The sequence below is a fragment of the Lytechinus pictus genome, chromosome 10 (assembly GCF_037042905.1).
Source record: "Lytechinus pictus isolate F3 Inbred chromosome 10, Lp3.0, whole genome shotgun sequence".
Classification (NCBI taxonomy): domain Eukaryota; kingdom Metazoa; phylum Echinodermata; class Echinoidea; order Temnopleuroida; family Toxopneustidae; genus Lytechinus; species Lytechinus pictus.
The window spans coordinates 29424855-29444163 of record NC_087254.1 but is presented as its reverse complement, the minus strand read 5'-3'; the positions used below and the strand labels follow the sequence as shown (position 1 = coordinate 29444163).

The following is a 19309-nucleotide window of genomic DNA, read 5'->3' as shown; positions in this document are numbered from 1 at the left end:
TATATATATATATATATATATGTATGTGTGTGTGCGCCACCACCGGCACTGGTAATTGGCGCTACAGCAATTAGCTACCTATACCTGCCGTGGATGGTAGAGAGTAGAGACGTTAAAGGGGAATCCAACCCAGATAAAAACTTGTTTTTATAAGAAAAAGATAAATCAGACAAGTTGATATGTGAAAGTTTGAACATTATTGAACAAACAACAAGAAAGTTATGAATTTTTAAAAGTTGTAAATATTGGGTATCACTATACTCATGGAGACTTCAAATTGGCCACATATGGGATGTCATAGTGATGTAAGGCAAGGACTACTCTTCCGTGTACTCCACTACATATTATGGCTAAAATGTCATTTTACCGAAAAGTTTTATTTCAAATTACATTTTTCTTTCATGAGGACATTAAACAATATACTACCTGGGTTATATTTAGATTACTGCCCCAGGGGAATGGGTACTTAGGAGAAAACCACAAAACCCTGATAATAAAGTACATGGCCTATGAGAAAGTTGTCCTTGCCCCTTGTCATAATTTACTTACCCAGTTGCCAATTTGAAATCTACATACTATTAGTGATCCTAATTTTAAAGCAGCTATAACTTTCTTATTGCTTGTCCGATTTCTTTTAAATTTTCACCATTCTGTTTAATTTATTTTTCTCCTTCCCAACACAACATTTCATGGCCAAGGCTGGATTCCCCTTTAACAGACGTGAAATATTTCGAGACGAAATTCTACATATATCCTTTCATTTTGTGTGGATGAGACAGTCTTGATTAGTCATAACGTAACATCCTCCGACCGAATTACCCCTAAAACAATAACGGTAAGTATTGAGTAGTATGTGGTTAATTAAGTTTGAAACTAAAGTGGTTTTGACAAGTTGACTAAGGATTCCATGGCATTTACCAGTGTTGTGCATGCAATTCGTATCCACAGATGGTCCGATGGGTGTATCACATCTTCGTGAAACAGCAATACGAATTGCATAGGAGCTATTTCGCCGGGTTTTGTTGGGGGTTGTTACCTCAGTGACTAGTGATGTTGGTGGTGATGTCATTATCATTGATGATGGTGGCGGTGGTGGTGGTGCATGTCTTCCCACCTTTATCAATCCTATCTAGATTAAGTATGAATTTCCTGCATTGTGCGATAATTAATAATAGGGAGTTCGGTGACTTTTTGAAATCTTGAAGAATCCCAACAAATTTGATATCATTGCCATTGGAAAGCTTGTGAAATAAGAAAAATAATGATGCCTCAATCAACTCATTGTCTGATATATTGACGGAGATATTCCAATTTACAGGGGGAAATATACAGATATTTAGTCTGTCAAAAAGAAAAGTAAACTCTTGTTTGAGTTGGGGAGACAGTTACTTTATGAAATCTTGAAGGAATCCCAACAAATTTGGTACCATTGAAAAGCTTGTGAAATAAGAAAAAGAATGGTGCATAAATCAACTCATGATGTCAAATATTGACAGAGATATTTCTGTTTAAATGGGAGAATGTGCAGATTTTTTTACAGCAAAAAGTAGATTTTCATAACTTACACAAAATGCAATGAATGGGACTGTATAATACTTTTATTAAAAGTGCAATGCGCTGCTATGCGGGGCAAGGCATGCCCTTGAATTATACATCATTTTATTCATAAAACTTCAAAGTTTCTCATGGTATAGGTTTCTATAGGGTTTTTCCTCCTTTAATGGCTTCACATTTGTTTTATACATGGGTGCACAGACAGATACAAATTCTGAAAGTGGCATTTTCACCGAAATCCCTATTAATAATGTATTGTTTTGTTATTGATTTTGTATCTTAATTTTAATGTAGGCCTAGTTAAGCTACACAGTATGGTTGGAACTAGACCAAAAGCTTCGGTCTCTGTTATGTTGGTTGTTCAGCTGAACTCCGTTGGCTTCACTCACCAAATACAGAGACCGAAGTTCTAGCGCGATCTGTACAGGGGACTCAATGGCCATATGTTTATGTAGGTCCTACTTAAGATCGGATAAAACGGGGAAGTGAATTTGCGCGACAGCCGAGGTAAGTCACTGTTTTTGTTCCTTTTAACTTGATTTTTCTCCGTTTTTTGGCAATTAATGCCAAGAGGGAATATTAATTTGCATTTTGGTCGCGTTAATTTTCAAAATTTTTATTCATTAAAGACAAAAATTGAAGAGCCCCGACGGGGGGATTTTGCATTGCAAGTCCCCTAATGGTGGCTGCACGCTAGCGAGCCGTCTGTGTACGAGGAGAAAAAAAAAAAAAAAAAAAAGTTAAAAAACTCCTCGAAACAGACGGCTGCCAGCTGTCTAGGTTGGAACTACCCCTTATCGACCACCTAATCTTCTAAGCATCGTATCTGCGAAAATATTCATCGATTTTACCCAGTTTTGTCTCATTTGTGCAGAAAATTGAGCAGATCAGATTCCCATGTTTCGCTCGGCGACTCTGATTCAACCCGCGTATATATCGACGAACAACAAATACGACGATTTTACATTTGCTCATTTGCACCCGTCTTTTGAAACCGACCACCCGCGATACACTAAGTTTACGGCCGATTCTAGTCGCGGTGGCGAAATGTTTTTATTCTTCCAAATCAATTCTACGATGTCAACATGCTAAATAATCGTCTCACTACTTCCACTGCGAGCTCCGGCACATGATTCGACGATCGACGACGGATATTTGTTCTAAAGCCATTTCCTATCGGATTTTTTGGTTTTTCAGCGGGGTTTGGGTCTGGTCAATACATTTTTGATTAATTCTACAAAACTTTTACACTTTGTTCCATTTTTTTTCTCGTAAAATTGATTCTTACCGTTTCTATGGACACTGCGCCTACTCTCCCGCGCGTATCGTTTGTAATACGCAATAATTTTAACGCGCGCAAGGTGGTCGGTTTCAAAAGAGGTGGTCGATATGTGGTAGTCTCACCATACATGTGAAGTTAGACCGATAAATCTAATTTATTTCTGTCAGGGATATGCCAGACCAAGTCTCAGCCCTCCATCAATAGACCGATGATGGCCATTGGGCTCGTAATGGTGGGGCAAACAACCGCTGCTTAACTACAGCGTCATGAGCGTCTAACGTTATGGAGAAAGGGTGCGCTTTTGCACCCTCCTCGATTACTCCTAAATTTTGCTTTTCGACGGGGGAAAAAGGAGGAAATAATTATGATAAATTTATATCAAATACAATCAGCACCTTTCCAAAATATATGCCTAAAAATGTGAATTTTTATGACAAACCTGATCAGGATCAGCCAGGTTCTTCTTCGATTGCCGTCAGCTACAGCTGAGTGTAAGGACGCGCAAGCGGATTGGCTAGCACGTTCATACTGTAGGCTCAGCTATTGCTGCGCTGACGGCGATCAAGCAATCAAAGAAGAACCTGGCTGATCCTGATCTGTTTTTCATCAAAATGAGCTATTTTCCTGATGACAGTCAGTAGGCAGGTCCTCAAAAAATAGCTTCTTTCATCCAAGTGATATTCATGACTAGAAAGGTTTTGCATATATAATGAGCTGGGTACGAACTAAAAATGCCTCTTTTTATTTGGCCATTGCTGCTCTAAATTTGTATCAAATGTCATGATTCTCGTATCATTGTATAGAAGAAGAATCATTCTTTCAAAGTTTCAGGTCATGAATTTGAATTTATTAAAAAATTTTGCAATGTAAGTGAAACTTTTGATCTAAAACATGCTACAAAATAATTATTTTCACCTGACATAAGTTATTATTTGTACACTTTATTTTTGTTTGAGCCCAAATGAGTTTTAAATCATGATAAAGCTGAATATATGATATAGGTGTCAATATCACACTTTTCATTGACCAAGTACAATTAGCAGCATGAAAACAAGAATAATACACTCTTGATTGGTCAAAGAGACTACACACCCACTCAAATTCCAAAACTGGGCGTTGTGGCGTGCGCCTGTAATCCAAGCTGTGGGGAAGTTACAAATTGATGCAGAGGTTCGAGCCCTGGTCACGTCTTTCGGATGGTGACGTTAAAGGTCGGTCCCAGACGTAAATAATCATATCTGATTGATACACGTCTGACAAAACTCAAATACACACACACACACATTCCAACCATTGCCACTCTGAGCCCCTCCAAGGTCACACCATGTGGTAATCTCTTTCAATTACCTGCACCTGTAAAGGTTTTGTGAACCATATCCAGCCAATCAGAACTCTTCATTTCATGCTACTCCAAAATTTCAGAAATCTCGTCTTGTACCTTGGTGGGAAAAGTGTGATCTTGACTTGATTAAAAGATGTCACATATCAAGATTGACATTGTGAGAAAGTACATAATTTCAGCGTTATGGTGATATAGATATCATTGAGGCTCAAAATAAAAAGTTTTGCATAATTTGCAAAAGGAAACAGATCTAGATAGAAAATTCAGTTTTGAGGCACATTTTCAGGCCAGAAATTCACTTATTTATCAAAATATTGTATAAAAAATTAATGACAAATATGAAAGAGTAACATTTACTCTATCTGATGGTGCAATGATATTTAATTTGACCTAAAGTTAAAGTAGGTAAATTCTCAGAGAAAGAAAATCTCATGAATCACTCAGCCACAAGATGATTTGGATGAATCTGGCCTATTTGCTCATTTGCATAGGGACCTGCGGACTGACTGGATGATATGTTGGTTTTATGAATAGGTTAAGACTATTTTTGCGTTGATTCGGTAGGCTCACTACTCAATAGGATTTATTTAGTCAAACTACACCTCATGAATATTCATGGAACAGAATATAGCGTAATTTCCAACGTGTCGATCAGCTTGTTCGTGATTGGTAAAATGATGCGCTAATATTATGATTCACTGCAGTTGAGATCATTGACGCAGGTTTGAGTCTCACCTTGAACGATTTTTATAAGTTCTCTTTTGTATAAAAAAAATTGAGCCAAGACTCTGAAATATTACAAGTTCAAGATTTGTAGTCTGATTCAAAGCCTCCAAAACAGACTTAGCCCTTAATATGAGTCTGCCGAATCAACGCCAGTAGGCCTGTAGTCCTAAACTAATATGAAAAATTAGATCTAGAAATTTTTTTTTTGATGAGTCATGAAAGTCCATCAAAATAAAACAACATCAAAGAATAGAGAGTTCTGAATTGTTAAAGTTACACTACGTGTATATGCAAGCACCTTCCAGGTGATCCAGTCTTACAGGTTTTTATAACCTTTATGGAAAACCATGCAATTGATTTTGTATCTACTCACATTTGGTGTTTCTTTGTATTTTTATCTTGTTTGCGAAATAAAGATTGAATTGAAAATATCAATACAAATTCCAGAATTTTGAATGGAATATGACGAATACAAATAGTGTCCTTAAATATAAGGGGATAACACCACTTCCATTTTTTTAAATGGCATTTGGAGGAGCTACTTAACTGTGCTATTACAAGATTAAAACTTTTGAAAATTCATAATTCTGTTATTTTTCAATGGTTTTTCATCAAACCAGCAATTTTTCTGAAAATTTTCTGCTTTTAAAAACCAACTGTCAAATTGATCTTCTCCTTTAAGTAAATATAGATTAGATCTACTTGCCAAAATTTGGCACTAATTAGACTTCCGTGGCTAGCTAAATTACAACTGAATTAGCAAACTAATAGATTTTAGTTCAATTTTTACCCAGATTTGCTCTGCAAATTCTAATGTGTACTGTACTACTGTATCGGTAATTAATCACAGCTGAAATTCAGCCGCATTGGAACAGCTCTATTTCTATTTCGGCTTTGATCTCGACGTCGTCTATACATGTATCTCAGTCAGACTTTGTCCGCATTGTTGCCTTTAGGGTACGGTACTAAAGCATTGATTGAGTAGGCTCACAACGAAAAAAAAAATTAAATGATTCATTCAGTACCAGCTTTACATGTCTAATTGATTCCTAATTGATTTCCTCAGCCAATTAGCCAAAACTCTATTGCAGATTTAATGTATATATATATATATATTTATACCGGTATAGTAAAATAAATTATGAGTGACTATCTCATCTACATGAATTTCTATTACAATACAATTCACCCAGTTGTAGTAACTTAACAGGTTTTCAAGCATCTAAATACCATATGATTTGTAAGATCTTTCTTTTTTCATCTGCAGAACATGTCAGCTGTTCAGGGACCTCCCCCACAGGGACAAGGTACATTTTCCTCTTTTCTAACAATATAATAGTAATGGAATATGAACACATTCATACAGTCGCAATCCATATTTTAGTGGAGTTGAATAGATCTTTCAAATTGACTGAATACTAGGGCTACATGGATTCATCCCCCCCCCCCCAAAAAAAAATGATCAAGGTAGAATTGGATTATTCTTTTTGCTTGTGTGCTTGCCTTTAAGGAGATGAAAAAGTATTGAATGAGATGGTTCCTGTGCTGTTACAAGCAGAAAAACAGTTAAATTGTCTCAGAAATGAAAATTGAAAATTACTACTGTAGTTACTCTCCTTTAACATTATGGGATGCAAATGAAATTAAATACCTTTTTTAGCATGATTTTCTTATTCAGTTATTTGCTAAGTACAAATGAATTAGAATAACCTTTCGGATTCAGATTCTTTCTTTTTCTTTGGAAAATTACACATCAGTCAAAGATAATTTTCTTTACTTTTCTTGTGCCTCTTTCAAATATAACATTTCATTTAAAAAAGTTATTGAAAGTAAAATTAATGTTTGAGAACTATAAAATCAATAAATTCAATATTAACTTTCAACTCTCAAACCTTGAAAATTCTTACAAACTTTGGCAGCATTTTATATTCCTTTCATCTGTGACAACTTCTTTGTTGGCTTATGTAGATAAAAGCCAAGAAGTTGGAGGGATGCAAGCTCCACCCCCTTATACCCAAGCTGTGGAGCCATCCAGTTACCCCACCAATCCTGGCTATCCAACTCAACCTCCACCAGCATCAGGCTATCCTGTGCAGCCTCCTGCTGGGGGTTACCAAGCCCAGCCTCCTCCTGCTGTCGGTTACCCAGCCCAGCTCCCTCCTGCTGCCGGCTACCCAGCCCAGCCCCCTCCCATGACTGTACCGCCCTACACTGGTCAACCACAGGGAGTTGATCCTAGCAATGTGGTGATTGTTAATCAGGTTTGTGAAAATATATAAAAATATATATAAATATGAAAAAGGAATGTTGATGAGCACTTCAATGTTATGTTGCAGGATAACAATTTCTGCAAAAGAATTTGCACATATATATAGTATGAGAGCATACATAAATGCTTGGAGGAGGGAGACACAATGAACATGTTCAGATTTGATACTTTGTGGTTTAGTTATAAATCTTGTTCTTTATGATAACAATATTGTGCCCCATAAAGATATAGAAAATAAAATCAATGGACTTAGTATCTTTTGACAGCAACTTGTAAATCTGCATGTCAGATTTTTTGCAAGTTACAGAATTCAAATTCTACATTTCTTCGGCAAAAGTTGGGAAAAGATCAGAGAAAGGCAACAATTTTATTTGTTGCAAAAATGTTGAACTGTACTGACCTTGATGAATCATACTGACAGTATTAAACATTCAGCTTAAGTAGATTTTAAAACTTACGATTTTCAAATTTCTGTTCATTTCCCTCCGTTCTGTATTTATCAGCCTGGTGTATTGGTCCATCATCACCTTTTATTCCGAGATGTTCCAGTGGCTTGCACATGTCCGAATTGCCACAATCAAGTGACGTCTAACGTCCGTCGGGAGGTTGGAGGACTTACTCTCCTCATCATGGGGGCGCTCTGCATCTTTGGGTAAGTCCATTTTTGTCGCATGTAGAGACAGATTTTACTTTTTAAAGTAAGTTGCACTTTGTATTTCAGAGGATGTGCATTTCATTTTTCAGATTTAATCAAACTTTTGCCATAGATTTTCATGCTGTAGTGGGCCTACAAGTGATATATGATTATGTACAAATTTGCCAAATTTGATTTGAAAACATTACGATGTGGATAGGAGTATGGTTCCTTTACTGAGTTCCAGATTTAATTTGAAGTTAATTTTAAGATCTATGATTTGTAGGGAATATATAATGCAGACTAGTAGAAAATTAATAATCTTTCCATTTTTTTTTGGGGGGGGAGGGAGGGAGGAGGGTTCACTGTAGTAATGCTAAAATTGCTTTCTGGAATTTGATTTTCTAGTGAATGACTGCGCCTTTATTTATTTTTTCTTTTTAAGTTCTGTTATACTGATGTATTATATTTCTGAATTAAGATACAATTGGAATATAAATATCCCTGAATATTCATTTCTTCAAATAGGTTTTGTTTCTTTTACCTTTTTATTTGCTAAGATTAAAGATGTTTGGTGTTTGTCATGACCCTTCCTTTGTCACATGATCATATTCTAATATGATATATCAGGCTTTGAGAAAGCATAATGGGAATTATTTATCTGAGGTTGGTCTGGTAATTACTATTATTGCCTGAGGGGCAAAGCCAGAGGCCAGTCCAACCTTGGATAAATAAATAATACTACATGTATGCTTTGGAAGGAAAAGCCTGATATATTTGTTTTATATCCAACTTTTGATAAATTAGAACCAAAATCTATGCGCTGAGCTTGCAGAGTGCGGTTACTTGCGATGAATGTCCCACTTTTCCCTAAGCCACCGCGCCCAGCGGAACGCGGATTAGTGCCTGCGAATCAAGGGACTTGCCCGGGAGGGACAGCTCGCTGACCGGCACGTCGGGCGCGCCTGAGAGATGAGCTAAATATCCAGTTTTCTTCAATAAGGATGTCAGAATATTGGTATAGTGAAAATTATATTGAAGTCTGACATCAGGCAATATCATAGTTAAATATATTTGGTCACATGTTACTATTTGAACCAATCATTTATACAGGATTTGATAATATCTTATATACTTTATAATGTGAATGTGTTCATTATGGATGTTGCCATTACTTGAACATACCAAAGTTGGATTAAAAGCATGTTTTTATCATTTCCAAGCCCTTGACATGCACACCCACTGTTCATTTTCTGCTTTGGGTATTCTATTCCTGTCCTGTCCTTTATCATGGATCCTAGAATATGTGTCTGTAGTTTTACTTTAGAAAATATGAACAGGTGCAATATTGAATTACGGTAAAAGATTTAGTTGGGGTAGAAAATCGTATTGATTCATGACCCAGGTTATTTGGATATTGGATAAGAGTAAAATAGAATGTTTTGTAGTTAACATACTTTTCTTATAGTCTTGTGGTAGGTCTGTTATTTAAACACATTATTATTGTTGTACCAATAAATCCTTTCATTCCTTTGACTTCCGTCATATGGCATGTTGGTAATTCTTGCAAATTTGATTTGATTTGAACCTGCAGACTGTGGCTTTTCTGTTGCTTGATTCCACTGTGTATCGATGCCTGCAAGGATGCTGTCCATACATGCCCTGTGTGTAACCATCAGTTAGGCCGCTGGAATCAGCTTTAGAAGCGAGACCCACGACAACTCCCAGAACAAAGTCAACCAAGTACTAGGTCACTCCCCTCTCCTTTAGGCCCAGGACCAAAATTCAGTCCCATTTAGATTCCCTGCTTTGTCATCAGAAAGACCCAGATACAGGACCCCTGTGCATAGTACCATCATATAGGAAGATGGATTGTAATCTTCAAAATTTGATAATTTTCTTGATGTCTATTATTGTTTTCCTTCTAAAGTAGATTTCTTTTTTCTTGATGGCTTTGGGACATATGTACTTCAATAAAAACATTGACCGTATAAAGAAAATTGATCTGGTTTGCTAAACTGTTAGCAATTGTACAGAATGATCAGATTTAATACAGGTACATGTATACCAAATGAAAGTGAAAAAAAATGTACAGATCTATATTTCTAAATGCTCTGATTAGAATTGATATATTTTACAGCCTCCTAAGTTTTGGTGAATCCCCTAAAATTGGTTGTTACTATTCCATTTTATTACATGATGTGAATGCATACTATGGTGTGGATGATAGAAAATATGCATGTTTTTGTGGATGTATTTTGTGATATTACAGGAATGTAATATTTATGATCTTTGTATGCAGATTTCTGGTAGTAATTTTTTAAAATTTGTATTCAAAGTGTCCTTTTAAAGAAAGAAAAATAAAAAATGTACCAAAGGAGAAAATAGCATAAAAATTCTCATTTTCCGTCAGTGGTGGAAAAAAGAAACCATGGCCACTAATTATGTGTAAGATTAGAGTGTAAAATAATGCTTACAAGAGTATTGACAAAATATTAAGATGGGCTTTGATATTTTATGATGAGGTATATTAGATCATATGTATCAGATATCTTTTCATTCTAATGTAGCATTATGTTCTGAAGCATAATGAACAAGCTTACAAATTTATCAAGTCATTCAAAAGCATACATGTATTCAACTTAACTAAAATGAGTCTTGTTTTATGAAATGATGGTAACTACTATAACTCCACTAAATATGTAAAAGGGGTTTACATTTCTATTTTACAGAGATGATGAAGTAAAAGTATGATAATTTAGGACCAGATATATTCTAAGGGTAAAAATTAAGATATCATACTATCATGGGCGGAAATCTGTCCCCAAAGGTAGGGGGGACCAGGAGCTTGAAACTTTGACAACTCAAAAAAAGGGTAATTTGAACCAAAAACAATTTGACAAGCAAAAAAAAAAGGTTTTCACCCAAAATGTATGGTCATTTAGTCCAAAATGCATGTATTATTTCGATTGTGAATGATTTATTTTTCTCCATTTTAACAGACCAAAAATAGTAGGGGGACATTTGATATTGTGTTCCTACTATTTTGGGTAGGGGGGACGCGTCCCCCTGGGATTTCCACCCATGCATACTATTGTTCAAAGTAAGTATAGTGCATTAATATACCTGGGATTGGAGTGTTTTATAAAGATATAAGTGATACTAAGTGACACAATCAAATTCCCAGTTGCATTCAATATAAAACGCATCACCGCATTGGTCAAATCATGCTAAGAGGATGCACACTATTATGTGCATATATCATCTGTGTTTCAGCATTCATGCATGACTCTTGATCAAACTTATCTCTCTGAGAAACACCACACTGGTCATTATTCATTCACAATTTAGTTTGAAATTTTCCATAGAAATCACTCAAATCAGTGGAAAATCTGTTTTTTTAAATCAGAATTTTATATCAACAAAGGTGGCTTTTGCCTTTTTGAAAATCCTGTTTCTTCTACATTACCTGTATATTGTTGGATTGTGTGTGATCAGGCTTTTACAATTTCATAATATTCTTATTAGTATTATCACATACGGTAACTCTTTGTAATCATACATTAGATATATGATAAATATGCAATATGGATTATGTATGCAGTAAAACTCTTAATACTCTATTTCAAGTGCTTATATTCACATGTATATTGGTATTTGTGTATTTGGGGAGATTTTTGTATTTCAATATTCTATTCCATTTTCATTATGTAGTTTAATTTTACTGCAAATAATTGTTTAGATATGGAGGATTTAATTTACCCATTTTTAAAGTACACTATTGAATTGCTAATATATGTTTATTAATTATCTTTGTTTCCTTTAGACCCCTCAATGATTTTGGGATATGTGGAATATGGAATAGATATGGCTGCAAGTTTATTTTTGTGGAGAAAGAAAATATTGTATGCTGGTAATTTTTATAATATGGATATTCAAATATTTATTGTGATTATTATTCATTAATTTGAATAAAGGTATGTGTACCGTAGAGGTATATTATCCCATGGTACTTTCATATAGATGTATACTGTACAAGATGTGTATATCTCAAGTGATCATTTATTTACTTTTGGTTGCAGAAGTTTTCCTACCCCCATATGGCAAACTTAGGCAACCAAACATTTAAATATAAGATAACTCGAGAGATACACATATTGTAGGATTCATTATTTTGAAATTGGACAATAGGCCTATACCAGCTGCACAGAAACATTGTAAGTGCTAACAGAGGGACTGTTACATCCAGTAATGCCGGAGCGATGCCCAATATCACAACAGTGCATTAATCACATCTTGGATCAATGTTATACATCAAGATTTGAAAAGGTGTGACCGGGCCTACTGTTAACACTAAAAAGGTTTTTGTACGGCCGATACTGTTTACAAACCTATAGATTCAAATCTTCAGACATTTCTTTCTTGGAAACCTACTAATTGTTTATATATTTTTAACATTTGTTTTTGAAGCAATATTCTTGAAATCCAGTTACTTGTTGCTATGTCTGCCAAGCCTGTAGTATGGTTTGAAAATATCTTTGAAAATGTCTTTGACAATAGGTTAATTCTAGGTTAAGTTGTCGACTTGATCTGCCTTATGATAAGAACAAGAGCTGAAAATTTTGTGAAAGAAATATCTTTGAAAGAGGCTTTACTTTCAGCTGAAGAAAGTTTTAATATAATTGTACTTAGATATCAATACAATTTCACCAGTGCTTTCTTAGTTCGGAGTCACTTTATTGTCTGTCATATATACATATATATTCATATTAAAGGAAGACACCTTAATACTCAAGCGATCTGTTTACAATGTTTTGCATTGATTATAATTTACAATAGTACTTACCAACCAATGATGAAGGGGAGCAACACTATGAACAAAAATTCCAAATATATGTACATACATTAACAAAATAATTATGTCATGACTTTGTCAAGAATTCCATGGATTTGCCTAAAGATTAGAAAGAGAAGAACCCTACAATGTATATTGAGAAAAATAAAATATCAATTTTGAAGCAATAAAAAAGATGAAGAGCAAAAGCCACTTCCCTTCATCATTGTATGAGTATGAAATGGTTCTTGGTATGGTATGGGAAACGATAATGATGCTTTGCTATCATATCAGGAAAAGGGGGTGGGGTGCTCCATAAAATTGTTTGTAAGTTGCGCACACTGGTGACCTACAGTATTCTTGTGTGAAAAGACACCCCAAAGTATTTCTGTCTTAAAGGACAAGTCCACCTCAACAAAAAGTTGATTTAATAAAAAAAAATCCAACGAGAATAACACTGAAAATTTCATCAAAATCTGATGTAAAATAAGAAAGTTATGACACTTAAAATTTCGCTTAAATTCACAAAAACGGTTATATGTACATCCTGGTCGGTATGCAAATGAGGAGACTGATGATGTCATCCACTCACTATTTCTTTTGTATTTTAATAAATGGAATATAAAATATTCTAATTTTCTCCTCATTGTCATGTGAAGGGAGTTATATTCCTCCCTGAATATGTGGAATTACCATTGTTTTAACATTTTGTGGTTCTGTCAAGTTGGTCTTTATTGTCAAATTTGTATTAAAAAAAATGTACAATTCAATCAAAAGAAATAGTGAGGGACAACATCAACTATCTCATTTGCATGTCACTGAGTGGTGCATATAACTACTTTATGAAAAATAAGCGAAACTTTAAATGTCATAACTTTCTTATTTTACATCCGATTTTGATGAAAATAATTATGTTTGTTGGATTTTTCTCTTTCGATTCAAATCAACATTTTTTTAGGGTAGACTTGACCTTAACATAGTGGGAGTATATTTTCTAAGTACTAACCTAATTTCATTTTAAACATTCAGATGCTTGTTGATTTGTTTTTAACTGAATATCTATTAACAATTTTAATGAGCAAAGATTGGATTTCACATTAATTTAATACAACACCCCAAATTTCCTAAACAAAAACTTGCCAACAGCTTTATGAATTTGACATAATTCAAGCCCAGCGCACACTACGAGATGCGATTGCAACATGTTGCCAATCCCATCTTGGTGCAATCACATCAAGGGCCAGTGCACACGTAGCAACATATTGGCCATGATGTCGTCAATCTAATTGGCTGAAACAAGTAATATCGAAGAAAAATCGCACAAAGATTTGACATGTCAATTTGGTTTGCAATCCTACTGCAACAGAGTGGGTCGCAGTTGCAGTGCCTGGTAGGTTGGCGCACACTTGGTGATTTTGTTGCAGTCAGATCTTTGTGCAATTGTGTCGCATAGTGTGGGGTGGGAATAAGAGTTTTGCATTTTATAACATTGGCTTGATTTAAAAAAAGTGGGATCATTTTTAACTAATGAATTAATATCTTATACCTCGTTAATTTTGTGTGTCACAAAAGTATTTCAAGATAAAAGCCCATCATATGACTTCAAATGACATAATCATAACATCACTTGATGTAAAATTTTGACACCATGAAAAAATGCTGGATTTAAGTTATTTGAATATTGTGAATTTGAGCAATCGTGTAAATTAGAAGTCTGGATTCATTTTGGTACATTTTGCAGCAAGATAATAAAAATACAGGTTAGCTATATATGAAGAAGATTTCATGAAAAAAACTTCCCTTTCTCATGTATTTACAATTTTACTTTTTAATAGAAATAAATAATCTTTAAAATTATACACAGCTGTACACATTTACAATGGGAGTTTGAAATTTACCAAGTCAGCATGATGAATCTCTTAATTGGATAAGCAAAAATAAAAGAAAACTACAAAAATTGATTGATTATTGATTTGAATTGTTCCCATTAATAGGAAGTGTATACTCTCACTTCATTGCTTCTTTTGTACTTGCACAAATTGCAATCATGAAGGAAAAGTCTGAAGCAAAGAACTGCTTTATGCTTGCAGGGAAATCACAAATATAAACTCTGCATATTACAGCCAATTGTAATCATAAGCACAAAAGACAAATAGGAAAAAAATGAGTTCAAAGTGAAAGAGAATGAGGAGAAGAAAAGTCTATTTCAAACATCAGATAGTAGCAGATGACTCGGTGCAAGACAAACTCAAAAGATGAATTGAACACCTTGGTACAGTGAGGAACATGCACTTTTTGAGCACAGAATGACGAGTACAGGTATTAAACTCTACACAAGTCAAATCTCTTGGGATCACAGAAATCTGTTCGACTTGGGCAAAATTCAACTTAGATTTTATCCACATATGTTCGCATATCCAGGTCTGAAAGAGTTTTTAGGCGATTCAGTATGGAAGATGATCTCATGCAGCCTGACCTGTACTAGTAATTGGTTCTATGCTTTTATCTCCTTTCTTGATTGATTTTATCTCTGCATTCACACCAGAGATAAGAATACAAGATAACGTATATAACAATCAATAATACAAAAGTTTGATATACATTATAAGCAATGAAAGTAAGTATCAACAAAATGTATTATTCATTCAGAATGACAATTTAAAGGAATGCAATGAACTGTCATGAAGCTCAACATGACCTGATCTACAGCATGGCTACCATCATTATACCATGCAAGAATGTCAATAAATCCAGTTTATACCTTTATACCTACATGTAGGAGTATTTTAATTCCATTCCAAAAGATGTTAGTAATTTAGCAGGATATGATTCTCACATCCCTCAGATGAGAGTTAGAGTAGGCTTTAGACTGGAGGTTGGAGATCTCCAGATATTCAATCTGGAGACTTATCCACCAGTTCCAACACTCCTTGGCTTGAACTTGAATCATCATCATCCGAATCATTCTGGACATTACTAACCCTCTTGTCTTGATGACTTAAAAGGAATCGTTCTGCAAGCTTTAGAAAATTTCAACCTTGCTAGAGGCTCAAACTGTCAATGACATATCTGAACTGATTCTTGAATCTTCAAAAGGTTCGTTCTGCAATCTATGACCAGCACCACCTCAGAGCCCAAGGACATTTCTGAATCGACTCTGGAATGTTCAATAGCAGTTATTCTGCAGTCTTTGGACAGTCGAGTATTATCAGAGGCTTTTAACAAACTGATATGAACGTCTTGTGGACTGGACGAGGAGAGGGCTTACACCATGCTTAAATCCGGCAGCTATCTCTGTCATCTCAACAATGCGTCTTGCCAGGGACTCCCTCTGTTCTTGTGTCTAATTGGACAAAGAAAAAGCAAACAATGAATATAACATACTTTAATATTAAATTTCATGTACTGAGAATCCTGTTCTACAGCTGGCTTAAAATGAATTATGTAATAATTGTAGTTTTGCCCATCAAACACAATTTTATGCTCAGTGATTTTCTGATCTCTCAACCCCATATCTTTAATTACATTACAAACAAAAAGTGTGTTACACTATTTATTTATGCAGTAGAAGTTCATTGCACTGTTAACAAATGGCATGTTTAATCATGATTTCCAAGAACAGGTGATCATTTCTATCCAGGCTATCTGCTTTAGATTCCCTTGGTCTACAAGCACTTGGTCTACTTTGCAGAGAGTCAAATATCACATGGGCTAGATCCATTTGGTCTACTCTATACTTGGTCTAACACCCACTTCGGCTGGTTGGTCTAATGCCTAGCTGGTCCAATTTCCACTTCATTTATCAATCATATTTTACTTTAAAAATCAAAATATGGTCAGAAACACTTCATACATAGACCAGGTGGTGTTAAATCAAGTGTTTATTAGACTAAAGGGTATAGTCTAAATGGACAAAATGGTAAATGGGCTAAGTAGCAATAACACCAATACGAACATGCTGTATAAGACCTAGGAACAACAAAGCTTGTGTGTAAACAGAAAAATCAAAGGAACAGATCAACGAAAGTTTGAGAAAAATCTGACAAATAATGAGCATCAGTAGTGCTATGGAGATCCTCCCATTGGCAATGCGACAAAGATGTGTGATGTCACTTGTGAACAACTCTCCCATTACTTTAGTACATATTTCACTTAAACTGCCTCTTTTATCACGTATATCAGTAGATCATGTATTCTTTCTATAGGAGGACATGTAATACAGATTTTCAAAGAATACATTATGGATAAAGAGTCTGTATCACCATTAGAAAGAGCAAAAAGAAACATTTTGGGGGTATTTTATAGTCCATCAATGGGAAAGTTGTTCACATGTGATATCACACATCTTTGTCGCATTGCCAATGAGAGGATCTCCATAGCATTAGTGATTGCAATATTCAAGTACTCGTAACTTTCCCATTATTTGTTCGATTTTTCTCAAAGTTTTTTTTTTTTTCTTTTTCCACACAAGCCCCCTTATTCCAATGTTTCATTCTCCTTTAACTATGTGGGATGAGTTCAACTGGAATGAATACAAAGCAGGTGCAGACCGCTGGGTACTGATCGGCTGACCGACTTCTTACCTCTATATCACCACAGATCAATGGTGAATCGTAGGAATCACACAGAGCTATGATGTCTCCTAAATCAGCGCACTGGGTCCTGTCACTGGATGCATTTAGGGCTAAGAAACAAACCCTCCCAAGGAAGTATATAGGGTCTACATGTGGCAAAGACTCAGCAATAGTCTTCAAGCTGGAAACCAAGGATGCAAAAAAATGAGGAAATATTTGGATATATAATAGCAATTAAATCATGTCTGAATGATGAACAGCATCAGAGTTATCATTCAAAAAGTTAAATGTAGTCAACCAATTTCAAATGAAGTATTATAAAGCATATCCTTCATTACACGATTATATGAATGTGGTTATTCTAAAATGTTTATGTGAAAGATATGAATAAAATATGTTTTATTGGATAAATTAACAAATTTTACATCAAAGGGATACTCTAGGACGAGGATAATATGATTTGAACAGATTAAGAAAAATCAGACAAAAAACACTAAAAATTCTATCAAAATCGGACAAGGAATAACAAAGTTATGACATTGTAAAGTTTTGCATTATTCCGGTGAAATAGTTCTAGGCTTGTCTTCATGAGCAAATTGATGATGTCATATCCCCATTCCCCACTTGTTCTTTTGTATTTTATTATATGAAAATAGGATTATTCTTTTTTTTTTTTTCAAAAACTTAAAACATTGGATTGAAAATTGATTAAGAGTATTAGATATTCATTGCTGCAACTTATTTCATTATAAGGGAGACATATCATTCAGTTTCACACGTGTATGAAATAATGAAACAATTATGATTTCATGTACCGGTAATAACATAAGAAAAGGGAAGATGGGAATGTGACATCAACAGCCCACCTAATGAATATTCATGATGATGTGCATATCACTGTTCTCACAAAATGTTGCTTAACTTTAAAATTCAATAACTTTGCTATTTGGTATCAGATTTTGATGAAATTTTCAGCATTTTGCTCTGTGAATTTTACTCTATTTATTTAGAAACAAATACTTTCAGCCTGGACCATCCCTCTAAAAGTTATTTTGATCGGGCACCTGATCAAAACTGATTGCATATTTTTGTTTTGCTCATGAATATAAAACCCCTTCTCAAAAATGGAATGGACTTGACACTTAAAATTTTAGGATAAACTCTTGTTTGTAGCTTTCTAAATGTGTAAAACTGGTTTTTCATAATTTAATTGTACTAAGACCAAGGCTTAATTCAAAACAGAGTTCAGAACAAAGGCCAGTGGCTTGAAGTACAGGTCTTACCTCATGTTGATATTGACATCAAAGATGAAGACAATCAAGTCAATCTTTGGCCGTTTCTCATCATTCATGGATGGCAGGGGTAGCTGGGTAGCAGTACGACTAGGAATTAAAAACAAAGGCATTGTAAAATTCAGGAAATTAAACCTCATTTTCATAATATACTTTAACTTAATGAGCTATCCCATGGGCCTTATCTATTATCTTTTTATTCTCAATTTTTATTTCAGTTTGCATTGACTGTTAATATTAACCAATTCTAGGAGTGCAAAAGTTGGTCTGGAAAATAGGCTAAAATAATTGCGCCTTGTTTTATATTCAGGGAGTTGCTAAAATGTTTTGTGCTTATTCCCTGATTTTTCAGTTGTATTATTTCATTTAGATATTTCTTGTTTCAATAGTAGCAATTAATAGGAACAGCTATCAGCAATTTTACTTACACTTGAAGACAGAAGTCAGTGTTGAGTGCTATCATGGCTTCCGCTAGCTCTTTTTTCTTAATAGACTGGAATCCAATCAGCTGAAAATAAGAAGTATGTAATTAATCTTGACTTAATTTACATACACACATGAGGTTTGTTGAGAATTTTGGTATTCATTGACCTGCAATTACGATCACTAAATTTGGTTCTGTTGCAAGCATTCAGTTTAAGTTAAAGTTATATAATTATCTTCTGGAGGATTGAGGAGAAAAATCTCTTTTTTTTCAAGGAGCTGATCTGCAAATGCAGATTGTCTTTGTTTTCACTCATTATTATCACGTGAGGCTCATACAATGAAAGTGGAGGGGCACCTATTGTTTGGCAGACAAAAG

At 34.7% G+C, this 19309-nt stretch overlaps 2 protein-coding genes across 3 annotated transcripts; one reads left to right on the top strand and one right to left on the bottom strand.

Moving 5' to 3' along the window:
- Window positions 1-555: 555 nt before the first annotated feature.
- LOC129269435 (lipopolysaccharide-induced tumor necrosis factor-alpha factor homolog) lies at window positions 556-12602 on the top strand. Of its 2 annotated transcripts, none has more exons than XM_064105758.1 (5): window positions 556-835; window positions 6172-6211; window positions 6873-7165; window positions 7677-7825; window positions 9402-12602. In XM_064105758.1, exons 2-5 carry the CDS (start codon window positions 6175-6177, stop codon window positions 9508-9510), a joined length of 588 nt encoding a protein of 195 aa, XP_063961828.1. In that variant the 5' UTR covers window positions 556-835; window positions 6172-6174; the 3' UTR covers window positions 9511-12602. The 2 variants fall into 2 exon arrangements, with proteins under 2 accessions (XP_063961828.1, XP_063961829.1); XM_064105759.1 differs by lacking the exon at window positions 556-835 and adding an exon at window positions 1065-1138 and having other exon boundaries at window positions 6051-6211.
- Window positions 12524-19011, bottom strand: LOC129270447 (centromere protein M-like). The gene is made up of 4 exons (XM_064105760.1): window positions 18936-19011; window positions 18499-18597; window positions 17225-17396; window positions 12524-15984 (listed from the first exon to the last, which is right to left on the bottom strand). The coding sequence occupies exons 1-4, from the start codon at window positions 18968-18970 to the stop codon at window positions 15850-15852; spliced, it is 441 nt and encodes a 146-aa protein (XP_063961830.1). The 5' UTR covers window positions 18971-19011; the 3' UTR covers window positions 12524-15849.
- Between the last annotated feature and the right edge of the window lie 298 nt (window positions 19012-19309).

What these genes read in the sequence shown, in the direction of transcription:
- LOC129270447 (XM_064105760.1), bottom strand. Translation starts at nt 18,970, where the DNA reads ATGATAGCACTCAACACTGACTTCTGTCTTCAAGT. An exon ending in GATGTCAATATCAACATGAG is followed by an intron (nt 17,397 to 18,498) that starts GTAAGACCTGTA and finishes CTTGGTTTCCAG; the next exon opens with CTTGAAGACTATTGCTGAGT. An exon ending in TGATCTGTGGTGATATAGAG is followed by an intron (nt 15,985 to 17,224) that starts GTAAGAAGTCGG and finishes TTGTCCAATTAG; the next exon opens with ACACAAGAACAGAGGGAGTC.
- LOC129269435 (XM_064105758.1), top strand. Translation starts at nt 6,175, where the DNA reads ATGTCAGCTGTTCAGGGACCTCCCCCACAGGGACAAG. An exon ending in ACCTCCCCCACAGGGACAAG is followed by an intron (nt 6,212 to 6,872) that starts GTACATTTTCCT and finishes TGGCTTATGTAG; the next exon opens with ATAAAAGCCAAGAAGTTGGA. An exon ending in ATGTGGTGATTGTTAATCAG is followed by an intron (nt 7,166 to 7,676) that starts GTTTGTGAAAAT and finishes TGTATTTATCAG; the next exon opens with CCTGGTGTATTGGTCCATCA.